Raw genomic sequence first — 26,084 nt, 5'->3', positions numbered from 1 at the left:
GAGTGTGGAATCAGAGTTTTGTATTCTATTTATAAGTCCCATCTCTCTAATAAAATAATAATAATAAAAAACTTTACTATTTATTTCACTTGACCATTTTATTAAAACCTTAAAATTATTTGTTTTCTCATTTCTTCAATCATTTTTCCTCTTTCTTCATACTTTCTACATTCAAGAAATTCATAACACTGTTCACATACCCATTTGGATGTTTCCCTATTATTTTAAGTGTGCTATTTAAATTTGAGTGCCCTAACAATACTCTGTTATAGATAACACCTTCTTTCCTTGATAGACCTATACACTTCATATTTTGAGTTACTTTGTTTAAAATGCTACTCGTCTTCTTTTATTATAAACACAAGCACATACCGCCACCTACCTTTCTTACTTCGTATCTGCATCACGCCAGAGAGCAGTCCTATTCATAATCATTTCACATTTATAATCTCCTACAGTTTTAGTGTCGTTAGTTTCTTCCCCGTCCAATAATCTCCACAAAGATTACTGACATACTGTAAACCCAAATTCCCACCAGAAACCCCCACAGAATCAGTCCTCACTTTTATCTCTTCCACTCATCTATTACAGATAAACACGAAATGCTCTAGTATAGGCTACACTATGATACAATTATTTTAGCAATTTAAATTTTTTTTTGCAGCGTATTGTCCGAATCTTATAGGCGTTTTATGTCGACTTTTAAGATGTCTTCGATCAGACCAAAGGCTGTCTGATTTTCTGGTGAAACAATTTAAAACAAAGATTCATTATTATTATTATTATTATGATTATTATTTATTAGATGAATTATTAATTTATATTAAAGGTGTTGGTAAGTACGACATGCAGTTGCCGTGATGAGATTAATGGCAGAACTCTTGTGTATTTGCGAGGGTTCCAGGAGTCGCTCAGTTTAAGGAAGAGTTCAGCCTCCTGCCACGTCGCGCGACTTCCTCGGATCATCAGACTTCAGAAAGAGGTTCCAAGAAACTTTGCCAGAACAAAAGCCAGACGAAAAAAAAATATGAGGTGCCACAGTTGTGCTTCCGTTTTACAGTGACAATGTGGACCGCGTGTAATCTTAAACAATGTACTTTTTGATTCAGTTAGTTTTCTGTCGGGATAAACATCTCGTCTGAGGGATGTTAATCGGTCAGAGGTGAGAAGGCGGGCTAGCGGCAGCTACTTTTAGTCGTCTAAATTACTGTTTAAACGGTGGAAGCATTGCCAGCCTCTTATTATTTATTCTATTTATTCTTCCCACTTCTGTTTTAAAAATAACGGGTTGGTCTTGCAGATGTTATTTTATAGCTTCCTTTGGCAGTGGCTTCTGAAAACTTTACAGCAATACATAAATCCCGCAGGCTTCTTGTTTCGTATGTTTGTGCAGTCAGAAACATCAGCTGCTGGTGATTTATAGCTCATTAGAAACGCACTCAAGAGATCTGCTCTAATGAAATCAAAAGCGCCGACACGGGAGTTGTCATGGTGACCGCGTTCTGAATCGAGCGTACAGTCCCAGTGTGAAGCACGACTAGACAACTAGAAGAACTGATGGTCGTGCAGTTCCCATTTGCTATGTTTATGTTTATGTTTTTGTTTTTGAGATATATTATATTCCCGGACGAGACAGACTTGTTGCGTATTTGATGAGCCAGCAAAAAAAAAAAATGGGTAAGTGTGTGTCAGACCTGTTCGATGCTTATTTGTGTTTTTAATAGAAATAACGAAGTGTTGTAATTGATTATGTTTATCTCTATGGAAAACAAATAGGACAGATTTTAATATCAGTTATATGTTTTTGAATTGTATGTATACCCTGCATGGTGATATTGCTGTACTTAATCTAGACATTAATCTTAATCTAACATGCATAATTATTATAAAATGCAGGAATAGTTTTCTGCTTCTTGTAATTTAAGATCACCTTCTGAAATATGACTTTTTCTACTTTTAAACCATTTGTATATAAACATAATTTTAAGTTGAGAGTGTTCTGAAAAGCGGACCTATCGATCAGGATGATCTACCAACACTATATTTAGAGTAATGTGAGGCTTATAAAACATGGGGCAACTTTTTGAGCAATGTTGCTGTCAATGGGCAACCAGGTGAGACACAGGGCCCACGACCGATCTAAAGTATCCAGATAGAAATTTGTTATCCATTCTCAATGGAAAAGTGCCCATGCAACATTCCTCAAAAAAAGTTGCTTGGCAAAATTGCTCAAAAAGTTGCTCCGTGTATCATCAGCCTTAGGGTTGTAGGTTAGTCCAGCCACGTAAAAATATGCTACCCAAGGTGGCAGCACATCCCAGTGACTGAGGAGATGTGCTACTTACATTTTCAACACATTTATTGGATAGTTGTACATGACGTTTTTTAAACTGCAGGCTAAAAGACATCCTGAGCAGGTGAGTCAGATTCTCAGAACACCAAGAAAGGTCCTGGTTCGCACTACACTCCTAATTCCAAAGAGGAAATTTGTGGAAATTTGGGTTCCACAAAGAACCTTTCTGTTAACAGTTCTTAAAAGAACCATTTTTAGTGTGAATAATATTTCAATAATCCAAAGAACCTTTTGTGCAGTGGAAGGTTCCATGGATGTTAAAGATTCTTCATGGAATCATCAATGCTAATAAGGAACCTTTATTTTTTTTAAGAGCATGTGAGCAGGCCATCCCGGCTGCAAAGTTATCTTCTGTGTTATTTGTGTGCCACTTTCTCTTTTCTAGGTTGTTCTGTCCTGATACTCACTATCACTGCGTCCACTCTTGGTGGGCTAGTGTTCGGCTATGAGCTCGGAATAATATCTGGTGCGCTGCCGCAGCTTCAAGCTCAGTTCTATCTGGGTTGTGTCCAGCAGGAAGCCGTGGTTAGCGCTCTTCTGATCGGATCATTGTCAGCATCTGTGATTGGTGGCTGGCTGATTGATCGTCATGGCAGGAGGACATCCATTTTACTGAGTAATCTCCTCATTTTAGGAGGCACCATCATCCTTACTTCAAGCTTATCTTTTTTGGCACTGGTGGTTGGGAGGGCCATCATTGGTTTTGCAATGAGCATTTCTTCCATGAGCTGCTGCATCTTTGTCTCTGAGATGGTTGCTCCCGAACGCAGAGGGTTGATGGTTACCCTGTATGAAGTTGGAATTACAGTTGGGATCTTGTTGGCCTATGCGGCCAACTACGTTTTAACTGGTGTCCAAGCAGGATGGAGGTACATGTTTGGACTAGCTATTATACCATCTCTTATGCAGTTGGTGTCCATTGGGTTTTTACCTCAGACAACTGGTACCTCTGAAAGCCTCATAACAGAGGACGATAGCCAGCAATCTGATAGATTAACAGGGGAAATGTCTAATCAGCACTCAACAGAACAAGTAAAATATAGTGTGTTTGACCTTTTCAAAACCAAAGAAAACATGTGCAGAAGAACCGCCATTGGTCTTGGGCTGGTGCTCAGTCAACAATTCACAGGTCAGCCTAACGTCCTCTTCTACGCCTCCACCATTCTTTTCTCTGTGGGATTTAAGAGCAACGCATCTGCAGTTCTTGCGTCGGTGGGTCTGGGTATAGTCAAAGTCATTGCTACTCTGTTGGCAATGGTATGTTCAGACAAGGTTGGTCGAAGATCACTTCTGATTGGTGGATGCACAGTGCTGGCTGTAGGATTGATACTTACTGGTTTCTTGTGCAGACAGTCAGTGATTGATACAACAAAACAATGCACTTCATTAGAACCACATTCAAATTGGACCTCACTGGCTGAAAACCAAGAAAACATGGGCAACAACGTGGTCAATCAAAGTACTCCATCTACTGGACATGAAACACATGATGCTTATGAAAATTCAAATATTTCTTCACACTCAGAGGACATGTATAAGTGGATTATATTTATCTGCATGATGACAGTTGTGAGTGCCTTCTCAGTCAGCTTTGGACCAAGTAAGTTTTCTTGGAGTGGTACCTACACAACCGGTCAAAATCAGTAAGTCTTGTAATGTTTTTTTTAAAGTCTCATCTTATGCTCATCAAGGCTGCATTTATTTGATCAAAACTACAGAATAAACTGTAATCTTGCAAAATGTTATTACAGTATAAAATAATGGTTTCTATTTTAATATCCTTTAAAATATAATTTATTTCTGTGATGCAAAGCTGAATTTACATTAGTATAAACTCCAGTATAAAGTGTCACTTGATCCTTCAGAAATCATTCTAATATGCTGATTTATTATTAGAATTATCAATGTTGAATAGATGTGTGCTGCCAAATATTCAGGATTCTTTGCTGAGTAAAAAGTTAAAAAGAACAGTATTTATTTAAAATATAAATCTTTTCTAACAAATCTTTGCTATCACTTCTTAACAATTTAACACACAAAAGTTTTAATTTGTTAAAAAAAAAAAGGATAAACATTTACTGACCCCAAACTTCTGAACTATAGTGTATATTGTTAGAAAAGATTTCTATTTTAAATAAATGCTCTTTTAAACCTTTTATTCAGCAAAGAATCCTGAAAAAAAGTATCACAGGATCCAAAGAAACATTAGGCAGCACAACAGTTTCCAGCACTGATAATAAATCAGCATATTAGAATGATTTCTGAAGGATCATGTGACACTGAAGACTTCAGCTTTGATCAGAGGAATAAATTAGATTTTAATGTATATTAAAATAGAAAAAAATATTTTACTTCATAATAATTTTTCACAATATTACATTTTGATGAGCTTAAGAAACTCCAGTTAAAAACATAAAAAATCATTCTGATCTCAAACTTTTGACCGGTAGTGTACATTTACTGTAGTTGCAGTGCCACTGGCAGCACCAAACAATTGTACAGTATACAGTTAACATTATCTCCAGTGTGTTCTGCTAAACATTTGTCAAAACATTAATGTCCAAATAGCTGCTTGGTGCACCTATTTGCACAAAAATTACATCATCTACCAGTATTTCAAGACATACAACAGCTAGTACTTTAATTGCATTAAACCGCTTATTTGTTTCACAGTGACATGGCTTGTGCTAAGTGAGATATTTCCAAAGGAAGTCAGGGGAAGAGCCTATTCATTCATCAACTGCTTCAATGTGGGGGCCAATCTCATAGTTACCTTTTCTTTCTTGAGTATAACAGGTATGCACAAGGACCATGGCCACACACAAAGTCAGCCGTTGTCATATGAAATGTATTTGCAAATAATTTTCATCATATTTCAACGACTTTCATATTCTCAGATGTGATAGGGCTATCTGGAATATTCTTTGTGTATGGAGTTATCGGAATGGCAGCAGTTGTGTTCATCTATCTTGTACTGCCAGAAACCAAAGGAAAATCTCTTCATAAAATTGACAGAGAACTCTCTCAGACACGGTAAGAGAACATATTCAGTACAATACCTTGTTAAATTATATAATATTTCAATATTATAACTGTTGTGACCAGAAGAGCATGTTATTCCTTTGGAGTAAAGCATTTCAGTCAGAATGAACCAGAATAGAGCACTCTGACCTGTGCTTGATGCCATTCAGCAATATCTGACAACATCCAGTCAATGCATTACTCAAAATCTGTTCTTTCTTTTAGATTTTTTCACAGAGAGGAATTCTGCAGTATTTTCCAAAGAAGACATTTCTCTCCAGGTTATCAGAGAGTTCACTTGACAAGCACAACAACATGACAATAGGCAGAAAGTTATGAAGTCCCTCTGCTGACCATCAATACGGATCATTCTGTTCACTGGATAATATTGTTCAATGTTTAAATGATAATGGATATCTATTTTAGTTTTATGTTTTGTAGTAACTCTCGTACTATGATTTATATGGTTAGTTCACATGCATATGATATTTACTAGTAATAAATCATTATGAAATCATAATATACTTTTGTAATAATAATTTTAAATAAGTATAAATTACACCTACTTGAGTCTTATTTTATGGCTTTTGTAGTCTGTGACAAAATCTATGTCAGAGCACATTAAAAATGTACAATTTAAATGATTAAAACTTGGCTTAAATTATGTGTTATGATCTGTGGAACTGCACACAGAACAAATCAAACATTTACATAGAGATAGAGAGAGATGTTAGGGACATCTTACATTTTATATGTAGGTTTTTTTTAAATAAATGAAGTTTTTCAAATTTATATATTTTATGCAGCTCAATGAAAAAAAATTGTGTTACAATTAGAAAAGTCTATCCAAGTAGGGCACAGTGCAAAATAAAAGCCCTTTCTTATTAAACATTACATTTTTATAAACATGATTGCTTTGTATTAATTTTAAACAAATGAATGAAACCATTTAACATTCATATATTTGGACTTTCTTTGCATTCAAAATCAGTTCATGCATTCCCAGGGAACTGAACTGTTCGAGCGACATGATTGCCCACTTCACTGCTCTAATTTGTACAGGTTCAAAAGATGAAATTTAAATCTTATAGAATATATTTCTTTGTTTGCAGCCCATCAGAATTGCCTGTCTAATAAAAACTGTTTGTATATTTCCACAGCCACACTGTTAATTTTGGTTCAGTCAAATGAAGTGTATACAAAGATTGGATAAGTAGTGATTCTTTATTACTGGATTGTGGGTAAACGGAAGTTATGGATTGCTGTATTTATAAAAATTAAAAAAACCCACAGCATTTCCATTTATACGGGACATCCACAGTGAGAGGAGCTAAAGACATTGCTGTATGTAGAGTAAAGGCGATTGGTGTGACCTGATGTGAGCTACAGTAAACAGCACCAATACATTCATTATTTATCACATGTGACCACGTGTGATTCGGCCACAGCTATATAAAGGCTGTATCATTTCACACTTGAGAGAGGATTTGCTCATTGACTGCTAACAGAAATACTGTGCTACCGTGTGCTTCACTTGCTCCAAATAGTCCATTTTCCATTTTCAAGTAAAGCTAAGCTGTTTAATGGCAGGACAATATATTTAATATCAAACGGGATAATCCTCTTTCTGTGAATAAGCTCTCAAACACATCCTGCACACTTTTGCCTGAGGTGAATGCATGATGGTGAACATCTCATGATGAAGTGCATTCAATTTCAGATAAACTCATGCTGCACTGCCGGGTAAACTGAGGGGTTGTGGTGCCGAAGAGCTCTGTGTAACAACAGTCCCAGAGATCCTTAGCAGGTTTGATGTGGACTGACAGGTACAGTGACATCACTGAGTGGCCCCCGTGGCTGCAGGTACTGGCGTGTTTAGGCTGCTGGGAGCCATGAGAATGGGGGAACCTGTCAGGGGCCCTAGAGCTGTGAAGGCTGGAAGCGCAGCTATTCCTGGTGAAGTAGACGGGAAAAAAAGAGGAATCTTATTCGTGCTTATTTGGTGCTCAAGAAACAGTTCTTATTGTCAATGCTGAAAACAGTTGTGCTGCTTTATATTTTTCTGGAAACCATGATACATTTATTTCAGAGCTCTTTCAAAAAAATCCTTCATGAATAAAGTAAAAAAAAAAAAAAAAACATGGAAACTTCTGCCAAAGGGGGAAAAAAAGGTAACTGAAACTTTTTATCTCATGATTCTGACTTCCTTCTTGCAATTATGAGTTTATATCTAAAAAAATCCGACTACAAGTGTCATAGCATAAAATTTAAACTTGCAATTCTGAGAAAAAAAGTCAGAATTAAGCAATTACCTTTTTAAAAAATGTTATTTCATTGTGGAAAAAAAAACATAACCACGAGATATAAACTAAAAGAAAAAAGTCAGATGTAAACTCAGAATTCCAAGTTTATGTTTGCAGTTCTGAGATAAAAAACTGAGAATGAAGTCAGTTGTGAAAGAAAAAGGTTTTTTTTTTATATATATATATATAAATCCGAATTCCACAAAGAATTGCATTTATAAGGTACCAGTGTAAAAGAGTTTTGACCACCTTTGAGTCATTCGATCAACTAATGCATATTAAATAAAATTATTAATTTCTTTCTTTGTTTAAAAAAAAATAAAAAATTCTCAACCTGAAGCTGTCTGCAGGCAGGTCCACTTACTGGCACAAAGTTAAAAACTCTAAGCTCTAAAAACTGCTAGATTTACTTACTGTTCGTCTCTCTTGGAAGAGAACAAACACAACCCCAGGCATTTATTCAATACAGTGGCAAAAGTTACAAAAAATAAAGCATCAACAGATGCAGACATTTCCCAACATCACAGCAGTAATGACTTTATGAACTTTTTTACTTCCAAGATCGATACTATTAGAGATAAAATCATAACCATGAAGCCGTCAACCACAGTATTGCATCAGATCCTATAGATCTCCCGAGGACCAATTCTACTTATTTTCTGCTGTAGGACAGGAAGAATTGTATAAACGTGTCAAATCATCAAAACCTACAACATGTATGTTAGACCTTATTCCATCTAAGCTCCTAAAAGACGTGCTTCCAGAAAACATAGATCCTCTTCTGAATATTATTGACATCAATGTCATTAGGATATGTCCCTAAAACCTTCAAATTGGCTGTTATTATTCCTCTCATTAAAAAAAAAAAAACACAACTTGATCCTAGAGAATTATTTAATTACAAACCAGTCTCAAATCTCCATTTTCTGTCAAAAATACTAGAAAAGGCAGTATCCTCTCAGCTATGTTCCTTTTTAGAAAGAAATGGTATCAGTGAGGATTTCTGGCGGCCAGTGTCAGGATTTAGACCATATCATAGTACTGAGACTGCTCTCATCAGAGTTACAAATGACCTGCTCTTATCATCTGATCGTGGTTGTATTTCTCTATTAGTGCTACTGAATCTTAGCACTGCATTTGATACCATCGACAACAACCTTCTTTTGAGTATACTACAAAATTATGTTGGCATTAGTGGAATTGCATTGTCACAAATGTTACAAATCTGACTTATCTGACCATCATCAATTCATAGCAGTGAATGACGAGGTATCATATTGATCACAAGTACAGTATGGAGTGCCACAAGGCTCAGTACTAGGACCGTTGCTTTTCACACTTTACATGTTACCCTATGGAGATATCCACCATATCCAGATCAGATGGTGGATCAGCACCTAGAGACAACCTCTACAGCCCTGAATGTCAGTGGAGACCATGTCAACTAGATGTGGCTCAGAGACAGATCACCTGCGAAGACCCCATCAGTTTGACAACCATCGGCACAAGACAAGACCAGGAGAACCACAGTCCTCTGCATCTGTGCTGAAGCCTGGAATTAAACTACGCCATACTGGTTTCGTCTGGCCAGAGGAGAACTTGTCTCCTGACTGAGCCTGGTTTCTCCCAAGGTTTTTCTCTCCATTTCTGTCACTGATGGAGTTTAGGTTCCTTGCCACTGTCGCCTTTGGCTTGCTTAGTTGAGGACCCTTGACTGATTGCACAGACACTATCGGAAGAGAGTTGAATTGCATGATAACATCACTGAATCATCAATGAACTGACTTAAGCTGGAAAAATTACTCTTTGTTATTGTCCTCTTGCATTATTGACAAACTATTTTCCTGTTTAACACTGTAAAGCTGCTTTGACACAACCAGTATTGTATAAAGCACTATACAAATAAAGGTGAATTGACTTGACATGACTATAATTTTTAATCAATATAAAATCATAATTCAGTTGTTCTTGATTCTGTGAACTCTGCTTAAAGGAATTTTCCAGATTTAAAGCAAGTCAAGTTATATGGACAACATCTAAGAAAAATGTGGGTGTGTTTTAATCATTATTATCATTATAATTACATTTTAAAGCATGCAAAGAGTTTGATATGCTAAGTAGCTCACCTGTTATCATAGTGGCAGTGCTCACTGCAGTGTTAGTTGTTGGCACAGTAGTTGATCCTGCGAGGCGAGACTGATCTTTCACAACAGGGACTAAGGCAAGGGGCAAGATTTTATATTAATGAATTAAAAATACTAGTATTTGTTAGTGTAAATGTATAGAATTAAATGAAATTATTTTCATAGTAATTCAATAGACCTGGTGCTAATGTAATATTTCAAATGCTATTACAGAAGTAGAGGGTGCTCCATGGCCTCTCTTGCAGTCAGTCTGGTCTGATGGTTGTAACACAGCAACTTGTCCAGAAAGTCAGGAGCTTCAGGATTGACCAAGTGTTGGTTTTCACTGTGAACAAACTGCGCCCATCACTTACAGGAATGTCTAACATGAAATAAATGTAAATTGTCTGAAATCAAATGAAAGAACACAGTGCCAACAATGCCTGGTTATGAAAGGAAGAGGCATAAGGAAGGCTCACCTTCCCAGAATTTCATTAAAATCGAGGCTCCAGCTCAATGTTGTATTTATCAATGCAATCATAAAGATCTTATGTCCCAAGAACTTTAGCTATTCTAACCAACTTTGTAAATAGGAACATTGTAATTAATTCAGTCAATACAACTCCAAAAGTAAAGACCAACATCTGGATTAATTTATGTTACAGTGCTCATGTTACTATATATTAGAAATGCTTGAACTTACTATATTGAAATTCAATACAGTGTTATGTTGCAACACTGCACTTTGTTGTAAGGGTTCATCTTTTTAAATTCCACAGTTAAGTCCTGTTCATGACAAGAACAATAACTATAACCATACGATGTCCACACCAAAGGACAATAAGGTTCTGTTTATTATGAGTGAACAATGCAGTTTAGTCTACTGCTTTAAATGCTCTGATTGGCTGTCAGTGTTTTTGTTGTTTTATATTGTTTTATCAACTGGAAAAATAAAAAAATTAAAGTGATTCCAGTAAGAACTGGTAATATAAGATAACTACACGGGTTAAAGTTTAGGTGTAGGTTCAGGGTTAGTATCTAGTTATTACCCAGTTATTAAAATTGATATAATGTGAATATTTTAAGTACAAGCAGAACAGCAGAACAGCACTGTAAAATAAAATGCTGCCATTATTGTTATCATCCTTGGTGTTAACAGGCCTTTAGATCTGGTTCTCCACATCTTTCTATTTATTTCTCTATTCCTTTTTAAAAAAGCAAACATCAAGGTTAGAGTGGCAATTACAAATGGTAAAAGTAAATAGGGACAATGTTTAGTGGTCTATCATTTACGTGAGGCTTATTCTTTTATAAAAGCACACAATATTCCTTTAATTATCAAACAACTGTCCATTGAACAATCAATTTATCAAGTTCCTGATGATACTCACCTGGTCATAGTAATTATGCCCATGGAAGAACGGCTCTTTCCTAAAGATCATACTGGCCAGCATACAACCAAGACTCCACATATCAAGACTGTAGTCATACATCTGGAATGACAGAAAAAAGTGATTTGTTTCAAATTTTTTAAGATTTTTTTTTTCAATTTCAGCAAGTTTTAAAGGTTGTAAAGACTTTTCAAGTGGCTGACTAGACATTTCAATCAATAGGCCTTTATCACAGTTCGCGTGTCGTCACATCCGTCTCCGATTAGTAGCGTTAAGGAATTTCCGTCTGCTTTATTGTCAATGGACAGACGGCAATTTTGTGAAGAAAATTAAACTAATTTAGTTTAGTTGAACATTGACGCAATAAACGTCAATGTTAAAACTGCGTATTTATACCGATTCCATACCATGTATCATGTCATCCTTTATTTTAATGTGCAACATTAGCCTATCTGAGCGACTGTCAGCGCTGCTAATGTTGCCAGTCAGCACGCAGCTCAAATAACTGCCAGAGGAATACTCAGACTGATTTAATTTTATTTTTAATATTATTTTGTTTATTTTTGCATTATATTTATTGTGATTAACCTCCCGTTCTTTTTTACAGTATAATGACATTCAATCATTGCACGCAATCACTGAGAATATAACTTGATTAAGATGATCAAACTTATTTTTAATTATCGTCTATGGGCTGGAAACATTTCTTTATTTTAACAACTTCAATTTGATGCAATTGAGATTGCATAATAAAGTAAATTCTAATGCTTATGTGATATGTTGTTTGCATATTTTTGCTGTTCTGAAATGAAATAAGGTGATCAGACTGTGAAGAATTGCCTATACACATACAGCATGACTCGCACACTCCTGTTTAAGTCTCGAAATACGCATCGGGATATCGTGACAACTTATTCCTTCATTTCATAATACTCAATTAATTGTTGTAAACTGAGATTGGTGTCTTTAGAAGACATATATGTGCTGAATTCTAGATAAATAATCCACAACAATGGCATGCTATGGGCACAGCCGTTGATAGAGGCTGCAGCGGAAGTTCTTTTACGCCTCTTTTTGAATCTTCCGCTTTTCAAATGCGGAAGTGTGATAAAGGCCTATAGATCCACCTTAGTAAAAGCAACTTAAGCTGTATTTGATAAAATATGTTTTCAGTTGGACATTTGTATATGCATAGATGTTAAGTCTGACCTGGTAATCTATCAGTAGTTCTGGTCCTTTAAAGTAGTGAGAGGCTACTCTGATGTTGTACTCCTGTCCTGGGTGATAGAATTCAGCCATTCCCCAGTCAATGAGATGCAGCTGAAACATGACAGCATCCAGCAGTCATTTGACATCAGTCTCTGTCTGTTTGTCTATCTGTATAAATAATGCTGTAATGCTATAATGCTGTATACATATAGCAACTTCAGTGGCTTATTGAAAGCTTTAAACCTCCAAGCAAGAATCTGTCTTATGCCTACATTCAAATGTTCCTTTTCTAGAACTAGGCAACATTACTTTATACTTTGATTCAACTAATCTGTTCATCCAGCGAACATTCAGTGTACATTCATATCAACTCTAGGAAAGGATATTTTCGTGTCCACAGAAAATACTTTCATATAGTATTAATGCATCAGAGCATGTGAGGATCAAAATCGTAAGGGACATTAATTTGCAAGGCCGAATCAGAAACTCATGTTATTTGTGCACAAGAGTTTTTACTAAACACTAACACAAACTTGTCTAAGAAACAAACAAACATACATACAATCACTCATACAGGGAAAGGGCAAATGAGATTTGATGGATGATACCATCAGGAAAACCAGAGAATGAAGCTATGAAAAGAGTCAGTTAACCACCTGAGTAAAACCATCAGCGCCGTTTATAATGGGGTCTATAGCTTAGACTAAACCTCTGTTTCGTTTAGTTAAATGTACGATACATGCATTACAGTGGAATGGTGCATGAGCCTTTTAAGGTCTGAGAAGATTCACGCCTCTCAGGATAGGCTTGTCCAGTGAGAAAGGCTGAAATTCCAAGCGGGAGTTTTATGGCCCTTTGTCTGAAAGCATGGTAATTTGCATATGGAACTCTATTGAGTGTTAATGCAAAATTACTAAAGATTCTTAGAACACATATATTTCCTATGTACCAACATATAATATACACTCTCGTGTAGATCATCAGAAGATGAGCTCATAGAGGGATTCCCGCGCCGCCAGAGACGTGAGCTGCCAGACCCGCGGCCCAGATGAGAACCGTACCCGTTTACACGGCCACTAGGCCAGAATGCCAGTCGGTCTATCCCCTTCAAGTGCTGCGGCAAGCTAGAAGGATGCAGCCGCTGGAAGAATCTGCCGCCCCTCGCGCCCCGGACCCCGCAGCGCGACGAGGACACCAGATTCCGAGGACACCAGATTCCCTGTTTATTTTGGACACTCTTCCCCTTTGGACAACCCTGCTGTGTTAGTGAAAGCCTCTCCAAGGCCTGACGCCACCCCCACTGTGTCTGTCGTTTGCTCCTCCCCCCACAGTGGTGGAGAATGCGGGCAAGGCAGAGCCTAGACAGCAAAGTTGGGTAACACCTGGTGATGTCACTCCCTCTCGCTTGCAAAATTTCGTGAAAACCCGGACTGGGATGGAGGAACGACGGAGACGACCTCCCAGCCACAAAAGGGGTAAGTGACTTCTCTTTTATTGTCATTTTACCCTGTGGTTGGTTGAGGCTGTCGACTAAAACCCGGTTTCTCTGTCCCTGTTCCGGCACGGTGCGAGAGGTAGAACTGCCCGGAGGGGAATCCCCGCCCCGCCCTGCCCACTCCGACCGCTTGGAGCCTGGTTGAGGAAGGTAGCACTCCCGTGTGGGCGGTGGCCTGATGACGGGGATGTCGCTTGGAGGGGGGTGTGATGAGTCAGCTGCCTCCCCCCCTAATTATCATCGGCACCCCGTCCCAAATCGCCGCCCTTCACCAGGCTCCCGACAGGAGTGGGTGTGTGAGGGAGTAGGGGCGCTGGATGAGCCAGGGCTGGCGGCGTGTGCTGCGGCACACCTGATGTAAATGGAGCCTCATCACCGCCGCTGTTTAAAAAGCCCAACGTGCCTCTCCTCGGGAGACCAGTCTCTTCCCCGTGCATGCACACTGGTGTCCTCGTGGGTCCAGGAAGGGTGCGTAGAGGGATTCCCGCGCCACCAGAGACGTGAGCTGCCAGACCCGCGGTCCGGATGAGAACCACACCCGTTTACCTCCAGGTTGGTGCCTCCAGGAGTGGTTGTGGTGCAGTGGTGGATGCTGTCAGGTGGTGTGCTGTAGTGATGTAGGCTGTAGCAAGGTGCGGGTCCTCGAGCTTATGCAGCAGGTGTTGAGGCTGTGTCACCTGTCATCCTGAAGTGAGTTGGTCCAAGTCAGATGGTTGTAGATGTTGTTAGCCAGTAGGCTATCTGTGGTACCTGTGTTTCGGAACAGCTGGGTTGAACTCTCATTGGTGAGAGTGCAGGTGGTTCCAGGGGTCACAGGGAATTGTTTTGGAGATTTTGATGTGTGAAGAGTTTCAGACTGACCTAGTGATGATGGCAGGAGGGCAGCAGGTGGTTGTTAGCCCTCTGTTTTGCTCGAAGATCACTAGAAATCAGATGTTTGCGGTGTCGCTTTGGTCTTGTGGCAGCACAGACTTGAGCTTGCCTGAGCTGTGTTGGTAGAGGTTTTGCTGTTGGGCATGTGGGCCTGTTGCTCCATTCAACATTGTCTGACTGCTTCTGGGGTGTAGACTGGTTTTAAGGGATGCTCCTCCCTTGGAGGTGTCTGATGCTGTGTTGTGTCAGGCAAGGAGTAAGAAGGTTGTCCTTCCAAGTACTCCTCAGTTGAGTTTTGTTCAAGGAGCTCTTTTGCTAGTGTCAGCAGCTCCTGTAACTCAGAAGTAGGCGTGTCCAGCTGTCCAGAAGTAGGCACCTGTGTGAAGGGTGTGGAGGAGGATGTTGTGGTGGATTGCTGTTGGACATACTGTGGTGTTTGCAGGATGAGGATGGCCTTTTCCATGGCTTCTTCCAGTGGTTGGTCTGGGACTTGGGTCTGCTGCCATGGTGACGGCTCTGTCCTCTGTTGGCTAGTGTCTTTCTGCAGAAAGGCCTTGCATTGTGGCAATGCTGGGTGCCTTCTGGTGCCTGCTTTGGATTCTGTGATGTGTAGTTCAGAATCAGCGGGGTCTTACAAACACCTTTAGTGGAGGCCTTGTGCTTGTTAAAGGCCTTCTGTGTTAGGTCATGCTGTTGTTGAATAGGCATTGTGGGGCAGGCCATAATGCCTATATGGTGACTTACAATGGGGTGGAGGTTTTGGAGGAAGGGCTCTTAAAGCCAGTGTCTTCCTCCATCCCAGGTTCACTGCGAGCTCCGAAGTAAGCTCGTCAAAGTCTGTGGTAGTAATCATGGGGAGTTTCATGACGGCCCTGTACGATGGCTAGGGCAGCGATCAGTCCGTGTTCAGACTCTGGATCTGAGAATTCCTTTATGATGGCGTTGCACTTCCTGGCTAGAGGTGATCCAGAGGAGATAGAGTCTATCTTGCTGTTTCACACTGGTCCAAGACTGCAGGTAAAAGTCAATCTCTCTTAAGTGAGCGTGGACAAGTTCTGAGAAGTTCTGGTCTGAATGCAGGGATGTTTCTGGCCATTTGGTTGAGGACTTTGAGTGTTAGTCCATGTGCTGTTTCAGGGCTCGCCTGAATAAATCCCTTTCCTTCTGCAGCTGCAGAGGTTTTCAGGAAGCTGACTTGTGAAATGTCAAACAGAAGGCTTTGGCTCCCCCCTTCGAATCTGTGTACAGGGGTGAGGGTATTTGAACTGCTGGCTGTGTGACATGCAGCAGGGTGCCTTTTATTTGAGTCCATGCGCAGTCTGTAGGACTGTTTCAGTTCTCTCTGTACCATGTCAAGCCCCTTGTTAATGTTGCAGAATTGCTAAGTTAGAGTTTGGACTTCAGCTCTGACTTCATACATTTGGCCTTCTAAGGCCTTCGATCTGTGGTCTCTCTCATTAGCCGCTTTTCCACTGTCGGGCCAGTGCGAGCCAGGGCTTAAAGCGGGCCGGGCGGGGCTAATAGCCTCGGGCCTGTAGCACGAGGCCAAAATAGCGCTGCGTTTCCACAGTCGGGCCAGAAGCTCCGCTGTGCTTCACTAAAACCTGCCCTTTACACGCCTCTCAGGATCAACGTCATGCAACCCCATCATTTCTCCAACAAAGAGAAGTTATCAGAAGACTAATAAGAAATAAATCACTGGAACATGCGTGATCACAAAACGAACATGATAACAGCGGCCCTTTGTTTGCAGGCTAAGTTAAATATTTAAATTCAAAAGCATCGATGTTTTACTATAAGTGATACATTAAGCATAATGATTTAATTTATCAGTCTTGAAAATTTGTCACAGAAATAAATGTATTTCTTTTTTATTTATTTTTAACGCTGAAGCGTTATTAAAATAGCCTGCTTATTCAGTCGAGACTGTTTCTGTTTATTTGTAGTCACATACATCACATTTAGAAAGAATTATAATTTCTATATTTTTATAAAAGCTTCCGAACAAAAACCATTATTATATTTTAATGACATAGGCTATGCAGAGATAAACTTGAGACGAGACTTATGACAGATAAAATATGTTAATAAATAAATACACGATTGTGATAGAGAATAAGAAGCTGACATCTGATTTCTTCAAGTGGTCGTATTTACCATGTTTAGTATGGTAACGTTAATACCTAGCGTGCAGTCTTTTGCATCGCTTATAAATGTTTCTGCCTTTTATGGTGATTATAATCCACATCGGATCGGATCGAGTTATTTCAAACACTCGCTGCTGACTAAGAGTGAGTTTTGAGCTCAACTTATTTTAAAAAGTGTTTAATGCTGGTGTTATAGCTGTTAGTTTTCTGAAATGATCCGCGGCTCTGATGCTCTCCAGATGCGGAGAAACTCCGCCTTTGTTCATAGCCACTCCTTTAACCCCAGCTGGCCCGTTTTGGCCCAAGGTTTTCGTCGGGACAAAAAACCCGGGCCGTTGGCCCTGAGGAAGCACCGCCGAGGCACGATCAAGACCCGGAAGTGACAGTGGAAACACGACTGGCCCTGGCACGCACTAGCATGCCCGCTTTTGGCCCGACAGTGGAAATGCGGCTATTAAGTTCCAAATACACAGTGACTTTGTGTGAAACAGTTCTCTTTCCAAGTCCTGTCTGGTGGCTTTTTCAAGCTGCTCTCTGTGTCCAGCAGCTGTCAGCGCTTCCTGAAGACTGGTGATTTCCTTCTGTTGCACCATTCTGCGAGGTTCCTTGCATCTGGTCTGTGCTTTCTCTCGTTGAGCAGGTGTCAGTTCCTTGTAGAACTCTGTGACTTGCAGGTTCAGTTCATTTACCTCCTGTCTGAGGCCCGTGAGGCTGTGGGCCAAGGAGAGGATGATGCTGGTCAGATCCTGGTGGTTCAGGCTAGGCGTCAGGTGTCCACTTGTGTCACATTCTTGCTGTTCCTTTCTCTGCCGTTGCAGGTTGTTGGCTGCTTTGGGCTGAAGGATGTCCATCACAGTGCTCTGCTGGGTTTCCAGGTGGTCTTGTTAAGTTGGCAGGGCTGGTTGTCTGTGGAATGTCTGAGACATACTGGCACACTTGTGGGAACACCAGAGAGAGAGAGAGGCAGAAGGCACATGCAAGTACGTACAGAGGTGTTAGCCTATCTGTATGGGGAATGGCTGTGTAGGCTGTGTAAGTTGTGAATAGCTCTTGAGGGGCAGTTAGTGAGGTAGGGTGCTATGTTTTTGTGTTCGTGAACACAAAGAGTGAGTTTGAGTAACTTTGTTGATGGGGCTGTAAGCAGGGGTCATCTAACGACCGGGCTATACATGTGGTCAAACTATTACTCAAAGCACTGATGGTTCACAGGTTTGGTCACTATGAAGGTATCAGATAAAACAAAACTGAAATAAAATCAGAAAGAGACAGAGGGAGAAGGAAGGGCTCTTCTTATTTAGTTTAATCTAGGAGATATGAGTAAGCAGTTATCACTTGTTCAAAGGAATGTAGCAGGGTCATAAAACCTAGGGAGACTGTTAGCTACGCTAGCAGGGACACATCAAACACCTCAAGGTTAATAAACAGAAACAATAGGAAGTGTTTCTAGTCTTCTCAGGGCCTTTAGCATAATGAATGGTAACCGTACCCTATGTAATAGCCTTGTGTTTAGAAGTAAAGAGGGGTAGAGCAGAGACAGAAATTAGGCTAATAATAACCTGTATGGCTCATTAAGGATACGTCAGTTGCTAGGACTGCTATAATCCTATACCGAGAGGGAAGACGGTGATGGTCAAACAAACTAAAATAAGGGCAAAGTAAAACAAAAAGGTCCTAATAGCTGTAGGAAAATAAAAGGAAAAGTAAATAAACAAATTGATTTCATTAAATCTCAGATTTAATAAAAATCAATTTAGCTGAATTGGTACATTCATGCTAAACAAAGGTAAATTAATGAAAATAAAATCAAAGAGAGGCAGAATGAAGTCAAAATAAAAATAATACAAGTAAAACCAACGCATGTGAGGAGGGGCCAACCTATATCTAAACAGAAGGTGATAGCACAAACAGGAAGTGAAACCAAGAGTGAATTATCCAGCCATGGCTTCCTGTTTCACAGAAATATAAAGAGGAGGGATAACAAAGCCCAAATTCTCTTAATCATCCATCAAAATGAGAAAAAAACAACAACAAATATATTTCTGATGTGCAGCAAAAGATAATTGAGCTTCACAAATTGGTGAAGTGGCTTTAAGAAAAGAGCTAGAGCAGTGGAAATTCCCATTTCCACCATCAGGGCAATAATTAAGAATTTCCAACCAACAGAAAATGTTACAAAACTGCCTGGAAGAGGACGTGTGTCTATATCGTCCTTATGTGCGGAGAGAAGGAGAGTTTGATTAGCTAAAGACTCTCCAAGGGTCACAGCTGGAGAATTGCAGAAAATAGTTGAGTCTCTGGTTCAGAAAACCTGTCAAACAGAACCTACATCAACACATGTTGTTTGGGAGGGTTACAAGAAAAATTCTCCTAGCTCATTCAAAAACAAACTAAAGCATATTCAGTTATCAGCCATGACTGGAACTTTAAATGGGAATGGTTTCTATGGTCAGAGGAAAAATTGCTTTTTAGCAGCAAACACTCAAGATGGGTTTGGTGAACACAGAGAAAAAAAGTACCCCGTGTGTACAATGAAATATACTGCTGTATTTTTGATGTTGTGGGCCTATATTTCTGCTGGAGGTCCTGGACATCTTCTTTAGATACATGGCATCATGGATTCTATCAAATACCAACAGATAAAAAATCGATAAGTGACTGACTCTGTTGGAAATCTTATAATGGGCCATTTTTTAGATCTTCCAACCGTACAAATAATCCAAACTCAAACCTCAAAAACAACACAGAAATGGGTCACTGAGCTCAAAACCAAGCTTCTGCTATGGCCATTCCAGTCCTCTGACCTGAAGAGGAGAAGCACCAACATGGAGCTGGGAATCTAAAGGGTCTGAAGTGATTCTGGATGAAGGAACGGTCTCTGATCTCTTGTCAGGTGTTCTCTAACCTCATTGAGCATTATAGGAGAACATGCAGAGCTGTTAAACTGGCAAATAAAGGTTTCAAAAAGTATTGAATAAAAGGGTGACGTTAACTGTTGCCAATGTGTATTAGAGAAAAACATTTATTTCATAATGATATTTTCCCCCATTTTAAATTCTTATTATCCAATGAAAGGTTAGATTTTTGTGATTTTTTTTAAATAAAAGATCAAAAGGATTAACAATGCAGATTAATAAATTTTCACAGCTTTCTTTGATCATATTTACCAAGGGTGTTGATATTTTTGGCCATGACTGTATTTACTTGACATCTCACTGTCAACTCTCTGTCAATTCTGGTTCTGGTTAAGGAAAATAACTTTCTTACTGTTCATTGTTTGCTCATAACTGGAGTCCCTAATCATGCAGATTTTTACTACATGCTCTGAGTATTATTGTACAGTTAGAAAGTTATTTTCCTTAACCAGGAAATTAACATTCTTAGAATTGACAGACAGTTGACACTGAGATGTCAAGTAAATACTTTTAGCGGCTCTAAATATTTATAATTAATCATAACTAGTTATGATTAATTACTCATATTCCCCATTTGAGCTGATTCACTACATCAGTTAAATGAGTGCAATGAGAACTGCAGAAGCATAAATTCAATGAACTGAAGAGGAAAAACATAAATGTGCAGGGCCCCTGATAATCGCCTCTATTTTGTCGAATCTGGCAACATTCCTGGAGCTTTTCCTCAAGGGTGAAAAAAATGGAACACAAACACAACATGAACGTAACAAAACGATTGTGTTTGCCACTTTAAAAATGTTGCGGCTTCTAATAAATAAACCTTCTAATGGTATTAATAAAAAAATTGTTATATTTCGTTATACATACTCCACATGAGATTCATAATCCCAATATTCTCTGGGCCGTTGTGTGTTCACCTCAGCGTAGACTCTGGCACGACTCGCCACAGGTCCTGACATGACACATAGTTCAGCACTGTTTACTATATTGCAAATTAATTATCTGATGAGAACAGTTTTGCAGAATGTGCTGGCTACAGGGAAGGGGCCACAGAAGATGGAGGCACCTCTGGATGACTGTGGGAAAAAAGTAAATAAAGTGGGAAATCTGAGACTTTATCAAGAGGATATTATTTAAAAGGGTTATTTGATGCGATTTAAATAAGTCCTGTCTCTTTGGAGTGATACAAGCTCTTGGTGCATAAAGAAGATCTGTGAAGTTGCAAAGACTAAAGTCTCAAATCCAAAGAGATATTCTTTATAAAAGTTAAGAATCAACCACGCCTACCTAAAATGGCTCGTTCTAACACGCCCCCACGTCTACGTCATAATGTGGGAAAATTTACATAACACCGCCCAAATGTTCACGCAAAGAAAGAAAAGGCGTAACTTTTATTCTCGCTATTGCTGACGCGCCATATTGTGGAGACGCTGTGTGTTTCGTTGTGAAAGCGAAGCTACTTTGTTTGGTCTTCCAAAAGAGGTCACAACTAGAAATCAGTGGTTAAGTTTTATTTACAACACTGTTCCAGAACAGTTCAACCCAAATATTCAGATGTGTGCAGCGCATTTTGTGGAGGACAAGGACTGTTTTCTGGGAGAGTAGCATACAATAACGGTGTCTGTATCTATAAAGTGGGGCAATTACAACTTTGCAAGGACAGTCTGGGGTCTCTCACTCACAGTCTGTAAGTATGTTTACATATGTAAAGGATTTGCCACTGATGATTCAAACGTGAGTTTTGAACAGTGTAGAGTAGCGCTTGTCGTTTGTCGTTTCTCCAATCACAAATGCAGACATGGTTTAATGTTTATGCAGCATGATACATAACGCAACGTGTAAAAAGACAGTATAATTAATTAAAATCAGCAATTATGTCCCCACTGGATGCAACAAATGCCTCGTTTGTAATTGGTTTTATTGGTTTTGTCTCATTGCGCTGGTGTCCTGACATTTTATCCTACCCGTCAGGCACACACGGCATAACAGTGTTAAGGGGCATAACTTTTTGGTCACACGCTTGAGGCATTCACAACGCATTGGATAGCTGGCCAATCAGAGCACACCTCGCTTTTCAGAATGATGAGCTTTGTAAAAATCGACGTGTTTCAGAAAGGCGGGGCATAGAGGAGAAATAATAATGTACATTATGTGGAATAATGTGTTTTTTAACCTTAAACCACATAAACACATTGCATTACAGCAAATACACAAAATAATGTTCTTTTTAGCAATGTCATATGACCCCGTTAAGCTAATTCACATCACACACACACATGTATATTTGTGTGTGTGTGTGTGTGTGTGTGAAAAACTTTTGCACCAACTCTGTGTCATCTGTAGCAAAGCTTTGCATTGATTAGGTTGTGTTTGAACTGAAAACTTTTAACTTGACTTAAAGTTAAACACCCAATTTTATTCATTAATTATTTTATCTATTTATTCACCCTCAACCTCATTCTTCTGTGGAACACCAAAGAAAAAATAAATAAATAAATAAAAATTTGGTTACCACTGACTTCTATTATTTGGACAAAATCCACAGAGACCTTTCTGAAAATATCTTTTTGCATGTTCCACAAGGAAAGAAAGTCAAACAAGTTTGGAATGACATGAAGATGAATGAATGATGACAAACTGCTCAAGTTTTTTTGGGTGGACTCTCTCTAATGTGTTTGCTTCAGTATAATAAAGATCCTCAGTAAGAACTACAGTACAACAGTGTTTTTTAATAACATGCAAATCCCCAATTTTTTTTTTTTTTTAAAGTTTGCAGTTAGATTTGCATTTTCTCAAGAAAATACCAGTACTTGATAGAAAGACTTATTTATTTTTTAAAAAAAGGAAAACTGTAGAACAGAAAAAAGGACAGCCTGCTGACATCAGCTAAAGCAGACAGAACATTATGACATCATCAGCTATTATGATGCAGAGTGTTTGAACGCTGAACATTCTAACAGTGCAAATCAATGGGAGACTTTCAAACTTTAATGTAACCTTTGATAAAAAGAAAAATGAAGTTTAAGTCAGGGACAGTTGTTTTGATGTGACATTTTACATCTATTTAACATCTAACAGTATAACAGAATAACGGTTATAAAGCTCTTTTAATCTGTTTCATTCACATGACTTTTCCACTCATGCAACATATTTGTGGCCATTAGCAGGGCAAATTATTGGATTCCAAAAGACATGAACAGAGGTAACCAAGAAGAAACATCATAAATGGTTTAAATTAGGGTGACCAAACATGCCATTTTCCCAGGACACGTCCTGGCCAGGATTTCTATATTGCCTAAAATATCCACGTTTTGGCTTTGTTTGCGCTGCGCAGACCAATTGTTGTATGACAAAGTACTGTGAGAGCTTCTAGTGCTTTTGAATCACTCTCACGGTACTTTGATGTCATACACCGATCGGTATGCTCAGTGCTGCTTCAAGTCCAGCACTAATATGTACACGTATTTGTATCACTTTGACCATTCTATGTAGATCCCAACTTCTTACGCACCACGATTGGTCGATTACATACAATGTCAGCATGTTATTGGTCAAACGATCATTACCTTCATTAAGTATGAAAACAGGAAACCAAAGCTAAAATCTGGATATTTTAGGCAATATAGAAATCCTGGCCAGGATGTGTCCTGGGAAAAAGGCACGTTTGGTCACCCTAGTTTAAATAATTCCACAAACCATCTCCATATAGCACCGGTATATAAATTGTTGGTTAAATATATAAAAATGTCCATGAATGTTTGATTTGGTAGGTCCTTTGTTAACTTGGTTTCTGGGACCTAGTATGGATCAAATCCAATGATCAGTGTTTTTCTCGGTTCTCGGTTCATGTGTTAGTGTGTCATCTAACAAATAAAAATTATTGTACATGTACATATTGTACATTTTTTATTTGACATTTCTTGGGTTTAATTTTTTCTTATCTGAAATGGTTTCTACACAAAGATCAGCAGGGGTATGAATAGGCCCTGGCTGTTGGCTGTATATGCTGTTGAAGAGCTTGGTGTTTTCATTCAGTTTTATGTGTGCACTGCACTAGTTTTGCTTAGACACGTCTTACTTCATTTATTGCACAATTAATGCTTAAAAAATGTTTTTTTTTTTTTTAAAAAACCTGACCAAAAAAACTGCAAGTTTTACAAATGAGCAGATATGTTTCACTGCTGCTGTCGGAATTACTATCATAAATTTGAGTTTCCTAATCGGAAATTTGACGTAAACGCCTCACAAATCGTTTACTACTGGGAAATTCGGAAATAATTTTGATACCAGAGTTTCCGAGTTGGGCAGGCAATAAACTTTAAACATGGTGGAGGGAGCAACCATTGCTGCTGTCAATGCTGTTGTTATTACAGCTACAACACTTTATCTTTTTGCTTTTTTTCTTTATTTTTATGTTTTTTGTTTATATGATGTATGTTGATTTTAAGCATATTGTATGTTTTATAAGCAGTGAAATAAGCATGTATTTGACCGAAAATCCAGAATTGTCAACGCAATAATTTTATATCAGCGCAATAATTGCTGTAGCTGACATCTCCATGTTACTTTAAGAACTTCCATTGAAATCCATTTTGCAAACTGCTTGTCCATGAGGTGTCAGGTCACAGGGATGCTACTAGTCTCACACAGCCAGACCTTCAGACTGAAGTCCCTCTGCGTGATGTCTGAGGCTGAGACTACAGGGATGCTGAGGCCTATCTCGGGCCGCATGCAGGGCAACAACCTGAATGCATGGCTACTCTCACATTTCAAGTAAGTAATCAATTACATTTACTTTTATAGTCAGTTATACAAGTTAATTATAGAAAACTGAAAATTCAGTCATAGATATCAATAATTAGTTTTTTTTTTTTTTTTTTTTTTTTTTTTTAATAGAAATTGCATTTTGGATACAAAACATTGGGATGAACTCCATTAGGGATACCAAGAATTTGTAATAATGCAAACATATGTATGTATGTATATTTGTATATATGTAAGACATTTTGAGTTATATTAATTATAATTCACATTCTGCAAGTGACTAGATGAAGTTAAGCCGGCTTGCCATTATATTAAGATATTTCTAAGTAAGAGATATACCATATGATCCATATGTTAAAAGATATTATGCCCGCCATTCAGCACACAGCATCTGCAAACTTATAAAGAATTTACTAGCATCAAATACTCAGTGATCATATCATGTTACAGCAGTGATACAAACACACTTCTGAAAGCATTGTAATGTGTGATGAGTTTTCTTTACCACAGCATTACACTAATTTCACTGCATGCATAGACTCGTTTACCTTTTCGATGACAGCCGTATTGACGCGCTTATGTTCAGCCTGTCGTGGAGATACACTTATTTCGGTGCGATATTGAGTCATTTCTGTCCCAGAGACTCAACATGGCTGTTTTGATAACGGCTTTTAGGGCGCACGCGCCAAACATCACAAATGGACATATGCTGACTGATTTAGTCAGTTAACAGCACAAATGGTTCGATTCCAATGCATACAAAATGTATAGCTTGAATGCAATGTAAATCTCTTTAGATAAAAGTATCTAACAAATTCATAAATTATTTAAATTATTCATTTCTTATAGACATGACAGCAACGCCATTGGATTTGGATGTCAAAGCCATTTTGCACCAAAAATTCATATCATGCTTTTTGGCACATTTTGACATTTAAGAAACGTTTTATATATAGTTATAACATTTTTGTATATTTCTGTCATTACATGAGAAAAAAACATGGCTCAATAAGCCTGAATCCATGTATTATGTGTGCTCCTGTGTATGTATTCAACTTTTTTAGTCTCGAGTTTTCAAAATTTTAATTCTGTGCATGTGGTCACCTATTTAGTGCATCAAGTCAACCAATTAATGCCACCCAAAAAAGAAAATTAGCTGAATTTGGAGAAATGTAGCATTCCATCACTTGCTTACCAATGGATGCTCTGCAGTGAATGGGTGCCGTCAGAATTAAAGTCCAAACGCTGATAAAAACATCACAATAATCCACACCACTCCAGCCCATATTCCACAATAACACTTCTTCCACTGATCCAGATGAGATTACTTTTTCGCTGGAAAAAAGCAATATTATGAGAGAACTCATATTTTAATCAGAAGCAATGGTTTAAATTGAAAAGTGTCTTAATGGATTTGTTTCTTAAATTTTTTTTAAACTTTTCTCATCACAAAATGTTAACCGCTGGACTGGAGTGGATTATTGTGGTTTTTC

At 38.6% G+C, this 26,084-nt stretch overlaps 2 protein-coding genes across 6 annotated transcripts; one reads left to right on the top strand and one right to left on the bottom strand.

The window, feature by feature from the left end:
- Window positions 1–853: 853 nt before the first annotated feature.
- LOC109098400 (solute carrier family 2, facilitated glucose transporter member 10-like) lies at window positions 854–7,278 on the top strand. 2 transcript variants are annotated; one of them, XM_042765921.1, is made up of 5 exons: window positions 858–1,677; window positions 2,739–3,953; window positions 5,027–5,149; window positions 5,251–5,386; window positions 5,600–7,278. In XM_042765921.1, exons 1-5 carry the CDS (start codon window positions 1,653–1,655, stop codon window positions 5,691–5,693), a joined length of 1,593 nt encoding a protein of 530 aa, XP_042621855.1. In that variant the 5' UTR covers window positions 858–1,652; the 3' UTR covers window positions 5,694–7,278. The 2 variants fall into 2 exon arrangements, 1 of the variants encoding a protein (XP_042621855.1); XR_006161072.1 differs by lacking the exon at window positions 5,600–7,278 and having other exon boundaries at window positions 854–1,677; window positions 2,739–3,996.
- Window positions 7,261–25,991, bottom strand: LOC109098653 (casein kinase II subunit alpha-like). Of its 4 annotated transcripts, none has more exons than XM_042765927.1 (6): window positions 25,140–25,991; window positions 12,401–12,511; window positions 11,192–11,293; window positions 10,033–10,157; window positions 9,804–9,878; window positions 7,261–7,327 (listed from the first exon to the last, which is right to left on the bottom strand). In XM_042765927.1, the coding sequence occupies exons 1-5, from the start codon at window positions 25,218–25,220 to the stop codon at window positions 9,836–9,838; spliced, it is 462 nt and encodes a 153-aa protein (XP_042621861.1). In that variant the 5' UTR covers window positions 25,221–25,991; the 3' UTR covers window positions 7,261–7,327; window positions 9,804–9,835. The 4 variants fall into 4 exon arrangements, 2 of the variants coding, with proteins under 2 accessions (XP_042621861.1, XP_042621860.1); XR_006161074.1 differs by having other exon boundaries at window positions 7,276–7,327; window positions 9,804–9,893; window positions 10,033–10,146; window positions 25,140–25,981; XM_042765926.1 differs by having other exon boundaries at window positions 7,276–7,327; window positions 9,804–9,893; window positions 25,140–25,982.
- Between the last annotated feature and the right edge of the window lie 93 nt (window positions 25,992–26,084).

Source organism: Cyprinus carpio, chromosome A11 (genome assembly GCF_018340385.1).
Source record: "Cyprinus carpio isolate SPL01 chromosome A11, ASM1834038v1, whole genome shotgun sequence".
NCBI classification, from domain to species: Eukaryota; Metazoa; Chordata; class Actinopteri; order Cypriniformes; family Cyprinidae; genus Cyprinus; species Cyprinus carpio.
Note: the sequence above shows the minus strand (reverse complement) of the source record. Positions and strands in the feature narration are given on the sequence as shown.

Excerpts from the sequence above, each read along its gene's own strand:
- LOC109098400 (XM_042765921.1), top strand. The coding sequence starts at position 1,653 with ATGAGCCAGCAAAAAAAAAAAATGG. Across the intron at positions 3,954-5,026 it reads CTCAGTCAGCTTTGGACCAA|TGACATGGCTTGTGCTAAGT; the intron begins GTAAGTTTTCTT and ends TTTGTTTCACAG. Across the intron at positions 5,387-5,599 it reads AGAGAACTCTCTCAGACACG|ATTTTTTCACAGAGAGGAAT; the intron begins GTAAGAGAACAT and ends TCTTTCTTTTAG.
- LOC109098653 (XM_042765926.1), bottom strand. The coding sequence starts at position 25,220 with ATGACTCAATATCGCACCGAAATAAGTGTATCTCCACGACAGGCTGAA. Across the intron at positions 12,512-25,139 it reads ATACGGCTGTCATCGAAAAG|CTGCATCTCATTGACTGGGG; the intron begins GTAAACGAGTCT and ends GTCATGTTTCAG. Across the intron at positions 10,158-11,191 it reads GGCATAATTACTATGACCAG|TTTGTTCACAGTGAAAACCA; the intron begins GTGAGTATCATC and ends TGATGGGCGCAG.